Source organism: Telopea speciosissima, unplaced genomic scaffold (genome assembly GCF_018873765.1).
Source record: "Telopea speciosissima isolate NSW1024214 ecotype Mountain lineage unplaced genomic scaffold, Tspe_v1 Tspe_v1.0015, whole genome shotgun sequence".
Taxonomy (NCBI): Eukaryota; Viridiplantae; Streptophyta; class Magnoliopsida; order Proteales; family Proteaceae; genus Telopea; species Telopea speciosissima.
This window is the reverse complement of record NW_025317351.1, coordinates 753,600-761,191: the sequence shown is the minus strand read 5'-3', so window position 1 is coordinate 761,191 and position 7,592 is coordinate 753,600. Positions and strand designations below refer to the sequence as shown.

The 7,592-nt window shown below is 40.0% G+C and overlaps 1 protein-coding gene across 1 annotated transcript; it reads right to left on the bottom strand.

Moving 5' to 3' along the window:
* Window positions 1–809: 809 nt before the first annotated feature.
* On the bottom strand, window positions 810–7,284 carry LOC122647261 (protein CPR-5-like). Its single transcript, XM_043840697.1, has 5 exons — window positions 6,838–7,284; window positions 4,144–4,200; window positions 3,620–3,655; window positions 2,752–3,471; window positions 810–1,539 (listed from the first exon to the last, which is right to left on the bottom strand). Exons 1-5 carry the CDS (start codon window positions 7,282–7,284, stop codon window positions 994–996), a joined length of 1,806 nt encoding a protein of 601 aa, XP_043696632.1. The 3' UTR covers window positions 810–993.
* Between the last annotated feature and the right edge of the window lie 308 nt (window positions 7,285–7,592).

Sequence of the window (7,592 nt, the reverse complement as noted above, 5' to 3'; positions counted from 1 at the left end):
CTGTTTTTGCTGTCGTTTAGCGGTGTTGCACAGGTGCAGCTCCCGCCACATAGAGGGAGTCATATATGTCTATACATCCATTTATAGAGAGACTTTAAAAACTGCTCTCTATAAAAGTATATTTACTTTCGATGCTTTTGCCCTCGCACCTGTTGTCCTAGATGCTCAAACTTGTAAATATGTTGAGCACATCATTGTTTGTTTCTTAATTCAGTCCAACTCAACATTACCATGTGTTCTAAATAAATGTTTTGAAGATTGTTTGAAACAAATCCACTTTGTTCAACTAATTAAATGAGAAAAAAAAAGTGTGACAAAATAAAATAAAATACTTCCAATGCAAATAGTTTCAAATGTGTGAGCTCGTGGAAACCTCTTCTTGTTACTAGGTCTTGGGATATAATCCTACCTTCAGGGTGAGCCAAATTACCAATTAACATGGGATTTAGAGGGAAGAAAAACAACCCCCCCCCCCCCTCTCTTTCAATGAAGTAGTACTTGGAGTCCCATTCCGGTACTTTTAGTGTCCTCTGTTTCAACAACAGAGAAGTGAGAAGCTTCATCACCACTTTCTGGAAGAGGATCCAAACTAGAAACCCAAAAGGAGGTCACAGTTTGCCTAGAACATAAGGTGTGTGAAATGTAAAGTGACAATAATTTTGTTTGCCTCCATACAACCTACAATTTGTCAATGCAACTCTTTAAGATGGAAACGGGATTCAATCTCAGGTAAAGGAAAACATACTTCAAATCCCAACAAAAGATACCACAATTGTTATGTTTGACTGAAAAGTATTCCAAGGTCCACATTTAAGATAGAGTGAGTGTTCTTTCCTCCAAATGTTTTGGATACAACATAAAATACATGAAAAACCTTCATACATGGTTTAAAGAGTCGGGCAAATAAAGACCCATACATACAGAATAATTTTAACTCAACGTACAATACTTTCACCGTCTTACATCTTTACAGTTCAGCCATAATCTAAGACATCAGTTGCCAGTCTCTATAGCTGATGCGAATAAATTATCAGTGATTAACAATAAGAAGTGGTCTTTCCAGTCAGTAAGGCTTGCAAATGGCAACAAACCACCAAATAATGGTAAGAACAGAAGTATAATGATATAAAACACAAGCCGACGTAACCAGTATGGGAGCACTGCCCTTGCTTTGGTACCTTGGACTACAAGGACAGGTCCATACAGGATAGAAAACAAAGCTGAAGTACACATGTTTGCAAGTAAGTGCAGCAAGCAAAGAGCCTCCCAGTATAAGAGCCAATGATATCCATTCCCTCCCAATGTGTCGATGCAAAGCTTGCCTACAATGCCACAACCAACTCCTAACAGCAAAAGGATGAATGTTACTGGCATCATCTGATTTGAAGTGGCTGACCGTTGGAAAAGCAAATAAGCAATTGCAACCATCATCATAACACCAAAGAGCATCCGACTGAATACTTCAACCTGACATCTCAGCATATCTAGCCTTGAATTGAAAGACGCCACTGACTTGGGAACCCACCAAGAAGTAGCCTCCTGAAACACAACCAAATGTCATTATGATATTTCCTAACATTAAAGAAATGTCAGGTACAAGTACAGCATAACAATAGCAAGCACACTGATTAAATTCATCAAGGCCAAAGGTTATTAATTAATTCGGTTAATCTAAATTTTTGGAAAGATTGAGAGAACTCTTGAATGGCCACAGTCAAGAAAGCACACTGACTAGATGGTCCTAGTAAGAGGAGGCACCTGCTTGATGTGAATTTGTCTACAGAGGAAAATAGGAGGAAGGGAAAAAAATAAAGAAGGTGATTAAACAGAGAGCATCTGTTATTATGATGTTGTTATTGTTATTAATATTGTATTCTCTATTACTAGTATGGCAGAAATTTCTCTAGAAGAGCACATCTAGATGATACCTCTTGACAAGCAGTGTGGTTCTGCCATGTGGAATGCGGAAGTGGTCAATCTGATTTAAAGCACACCTCAGTTTGTCTGCATGTTAAATTTCATGGCCTACCACCTGGTGGATCTTGTCTTTTCAAATGTCAAATCTGTGGAGTTCTGGTGTGGCAATTCTAACCTTGCTTAGATGGAGGACCATGTGGATTCACCATTCTTCCGATTTCAAAGACAAACTCAATCATATTGCCTATGATGATTTTGAACCTCCATCCAAAACTCGCCCAAAATGACCTTTTAATTGTGCCACATGGTGAATTGTCTTGGGGCTGAAACTTAACAGCAGGTAATGCGGTCAACAAAATTTGAGCACCAACAGAGCTATCACATGGCAATTAAAACACCCAAGGGCGCTCATCAAGAGACATCCTTTTGATGTGCTTGTCTAGAGAAACTAAGGCCATGACCCAGTGCAATTCCCGCTTTTGCAGGGTCCTGAAAGGGGTGGACAGGGTCAGTCATAACCTTCAGCATTTTTTTTGATGTGGTAGACCTCAAACTTGAATCTGCATCTTTAGCTGCTGGCACTTTTCCCATTGCCCAAAGTGACGACCCTATAATTAAGTCATAACTGTAATTGTCATTGTTATTTTTATGTTGTATATCATGAATGATATGATCTATGAGATGGTCTATTGTTATACCGAGCACATATATTGTTTGGTTCATAGAGAAGCACTGTCACAATATTAAATGATGGTACAGCCCAGGCCAATGTTTTTGCACGTATCAGCAAGCCTTACATTAGTGTAGTTCATGGAGAGGAGAGAGAGAACTGACCTTGGGAGAGGATGAACAAGACCCTGTGGCTTCTGTGATCCGTTTGTATGAATGAACATACGCCCCATATAAAAGCGAAGCTGACATTATAAGTAACCCAGCAACAAGACAGTCTACACATTTCTTGAGCTGTTCTGTGTGTCTTGCGTCTTCTAACTGGTTTTTGAATTTCTCAGCCTTGAATGATGCCTTTGAAATACCCATAGATAATTTAAATCTCTCCAAAAAATTAGAATTTGAATGGAGAGCCAGCTGTGATTCTTTCAGTTGCAACCGCTTCATGGTCAGTTCAATCTCAAATGTCTTGAGGTCATTAGAACGAGCTTGTTCCTTCACAGATTTCTCAAAGGTGCTCAGCATCAAATGATTATAGCCAGAATCCAATCCACTCGAAGAAGCAGCAGCCAATTGTTGGTTCATTTGTCCATGCAGGACAAGTTCTTGATTTACTGAATCTGATCCCAAATTCTCTCGTCTTTCTTCCACTGTGTTAGATGGTCGGCAAGCTTCAATAGTAGATGCAACTGCTTCTGGATGTCCTTGCTTGCAGGAAGATTTAGGTAGGACCACTTCTGAACCACAACTTTCTGTACTTGACTCTCTCAAGGGACCTTGTCCCTTATATAGAGATGCTTCATTGATTACTTGTAAGGTCCTCAGAGTGCTTCCAAAAGATTTCTCAAAGTTCCTCACAAAACAGTCAAACCTGTCCCCGAAAGCCTGGAAGAACATACTTAATGAGAAAGAAAAGGCACAACTATTGTTTCAGAATCTGAAATCCTATCACATACCAACAAGAACAACCAGAGAAAATTTAACTGGATGAAAGAAGTCAACAGATGATTCAGCTCTGTAGGGTCAGGCTTACATTGGCTAGAGACTCTCTAACAGCTGAAGCACAAATCTGCAAATGCAATAATACATTCAAATTAGCCATAATTCTATGTTTCTGATTTGACTTCTCAGTAAAATTACACAGCATGGTCATCATAGGAAAAACAGAATGCATGGAAGCACAAGAGGAATGATGGGCTTATATTTCAATGTACTAATGATTTCTTAAATCCTTACATACTTATGGGCCATTGTTTCAGAAGTTTGGCAACTGAATATTCTATTTGCTTACTTAGGCACTAAAAACATTCGGAACATCCTATAAAAGGGTACCAGATGGGTAAATTTATAGTTTGGACGTGAACAGCCCAAGATGTGGACAACTAAAAGCATTCTGAACATCACATAAAAGAGCACCAGGTGGATAAATTAGCAGTTTGGGCATGAACAGCCCAAGCTATGGACAACTAATGGAGATCCGTGACTGATAAATGTAAGATCATTTTGATCTAAGCAAGCATAATTTATGTTGTCCTTGAAAGAAGTCACGAAGAGTACCGCTGAGAGATGCTCAAGAGGAATCTTTTCTTTTGTCACATGTTCTCTGTCCAGAACCTGAAACAAATGTATACCCCCATCAAATTATAAGCCAGAAAAGAGGAGGAGCATTAGCATAGCCAGATAACAAATATTATCAGAAAACCATACAAAAAGGGAAAAAGGGGTTTGGCCAGAGCATCAAGGAAGTCTTGTCTTGATAGCCCATCTGATTTTGAGCCACAAGGAATGGTGGTATAGTAGATCCGACCACTGCAGGATATCCCACATGTCAAATTCTTTTTCCTACTTCAATTGTATGGCCTATGATGCATTGACTTTTGTCCTTCTAGTTTCATCCATCAAAAGAATATTGTCCAAAGGTTGATTTTTCTTCAACATTTCTTAAAGTTTTACATGGCCAGGTGGCTAACTGCATTTAAGAATGAAACATACCCCATTATTATGTAGTAAAAGAGGGCATGTCCAAAAGATTTGAGTGCCCACTACGCTACCGTGTAGTGGCAAATATCTGGGCAATCAAGGAATGTATCCATTCCCAGGCAGTCAAGGAAATAACTTTAAATAATAAAGGTTAAATTTTTACCCTTTATTTTAAAATTCTCTCAAAACTTTCTATTCAGGAGGGTAAGATAAAAACGAGTCCTTTTATTCAGGGTAGACAACCTATTCTTAGTGATAACAGAGGTCATCTTAAAAGGCATAGTAGGGATATTGCCATTGCTACGCCCTTCATATAGATAGACAGACTACAGTGTGGCTACTTGTCTAGAAGCAGCAAGTAATTTTATGTTTTTCCCTTGTCACATGGTATTCTAATATTTATTGATAAACTAATAAGGCTTTGTAAACACCTCACCATTCTCTTATCCTCCCCCCCAGGACAAGCAGAAGTTGACTGGGGGCAGGACAAACTACAAAAAGAGGGGAAGAAACTAAGAGGACCTCGCAAACCAATGTTTTTAAAGCAGACCAGGTGTCAGACCATTCTCACCTGGTGCTTGGCAGTCCAATGGACAGAATGGTTTGACTGTCAAGGTCATGATGTACTGTAGGTTTAAAAAAATTCAATATATAGGTTACAAGTATTAGGATTTTCTACAATTATCTGTCTAATGCAGTGGCTAGAATAATTGCTTGCAAAAGGACATATTAGGTCACATTCAAGTAAAAATATTTAGCTATAATAGCTAATATATAATATGCCCACACTGGACCTCAGCATGCAGCTTAAATGGTCTCAGTGAGCTGGATTGTCGCACCATTCAGGCAGACAGTCCCTTGAGTAGTCAACAAATTCTAGCAACCTCTGACCCTGGGCGTATATGGACTATTATTAGTGGTGGTTAAGGGTCTGAATTGTCTCACTGTCTCTTTAGTGTCCCTGAAGACACTGTAAAACTATCTAGGCTGGGAACAGATTGCACAAGAATACATGCAGAATTAAAGCAAGAAAGATCTCCTATCCATGCAGATGTTAAACTAACCCCAAAAATGTCACTACGTTTAGAAGCATAATAAAGACAAGCTTCTAAACACTGTCAGCCACCCAATAAGCACGTTACCATTATTATCAGAAGCCCTACAAGTTGCGGTGAAGATACTTAATCAAACATGTGTCCATCTGAGCACTCTCTAACTCAATAATTCTAATAGATACCAATGCAATCTAGGAGCTATTGTCAAAGTAAGATTTGTCGCAATGACTACATAAGGAATTCGGTACAATGCTAGGAAAAGCACAATACAGTAACACAGTTTGCCCAAAAAATATCTAAAAGGATTGTTTTCCTCAATTCACTTGTTTCTTATGATTGCCATACTAGTACACAAAAGAAACCCAAACAATTCTACAACATAACATAAAAAGGGCTAGCGCTGATCCTGTTTTCCACTAGAATAAGCTATTCATCTTCTAGTAAATGCTATGACCTGCTCTGCCTGAGGAATGAGAAAATCTGCAAACTGCCCTTGACCTGTTGCATCCATCCTGTAGCATTGCTACAATCTTTGTCCGTACCTAGCCAGTTATAGACCTAATAAAAGCTATCTTGAGAGAGAACAGTAGGTAAGCGATATCAATTCAGATTTTGTAGGAACCCACTCTCTGGCAGGTCCACCCCTCACCATCCCTAAGAAGGTCACCAACACGTGGCACCCCGAGGTAAAAAAAGTGGCAGCCGCAAAATTAAACTAGAAATACAAGTTTATTTTTGGAAGGGGAGAGGGGGGGGGGGGAAATCATCTACATTATATCATATGCAAGTACCTAACAATCTGGAAAGCATGGACCATATCTCTTCTTGTAGAAGGCCTGACGGATTGTGATTACTGATTATATTTTCCTCCATAAAATTTTTCCTCATTTTCTAAAACGAAAATTTTTAAACATCCAGTTCCCTTGAATGTGAGGCATTTTGTTAGAAGCTATGCGTCATAGAATACTCTGATAATTGTTCTCTCTATTGTTCGTAAAAACTAGTTTTCTGCTGTTAAAAGTCCTTGCTTTTTCAAACGCATTACAATTTACAACCCAGGCACTGATGCCCGGCATAGACTCAAACAGCTTCTAGGCACAGAAGAAATCTCTTGTCGTTGATCAAAACAGATACTTTGTACAAATTTTCAAATAATTAATACTGAAAATCTGAGAATAGACAATAAAAAAATAAGGGAACCCTAGAATAATCGAACCTGAGCCACAACCGCAGCGATTGACATCCCAAGAGGAAGCGCGAACGCATCGAAATCACTCTCTCCACGATGATTACCACCAATGGACACTCTTGGAGGCCGGTGTTTAGATGTAAGACGCAACCCTCTCTGTTGAGAAGGAAAGGAAGACAGAGAAGAAGAGGAAGAAGAAGCAGCAGGGGTAGAAACATTTCTTGAAGCCTTCTTCTTTCTCCTAACAATCTTTCTGCCATTAGCCATGGTTGTTGAAGCCTGACAAGAAGAATAAGAACAGAGCTCTGCATTCTCAACCTCGGAAGACGGCTCAACAATCAGATTCGAATTGGAGTGGTTAAGAACCGATTGGGCCGTAGGGGTTTCTTGAGCTTTCGTGTCATCTCCTTCACGGGTGAATGGATCGTCGTTAGACTCCAAAGCTTGTGAAGCAGAACCCCAAACGGCTTCCATGTCCGCATCCGTCGTTTTACTCGTACGAGTTTCGATGGTACCTTTATGGTCCAAGAAGGGTGTGAAACTGTGAATAGGGGGCAACCGGCCGGGCTGAACCGGGTTTTCTAAACCCCCAATCCAAGGCCCCTTTACCTCAACTCAGGCCCGGTCCTGGTTCAAGATCAGGCTGAAATATCGCAGACCCAGCGTCCCAGCCCAGTCCTGATTGACCTTGATTGAATAGAGCTGGGCCGGATTGGCCCCGAGTGGCCCAGGTAATCCTTATTTTTGTCATTTTAGGGCTAGTCAAGCCGAGCTAGCCCTCA

Coding starts and splice junctions, on each gene's coding strand:
- LOC122647261 (XM_043840697.1), bottom strand. CDS start 7,284: ATGGAAGCCGTTTGGGGTTCTGCTTCACAAGCTTTGGAGTCTAACGAC. Junction 4,201..6,837: donor TCGCTGCGGTTGTGGCTCAG/GTTCGATTATTC, acceptor CATTTGTTTCAG/GTTCTGGACAGAGAACATGT. Junction 3,656..4,143: donor CTCTTGAGCATCTCTCAGCG/GTACTCTTCGTG, acceptor TTGCATTTGCAG/ATTTGTGCTTCAGCTGTTAG.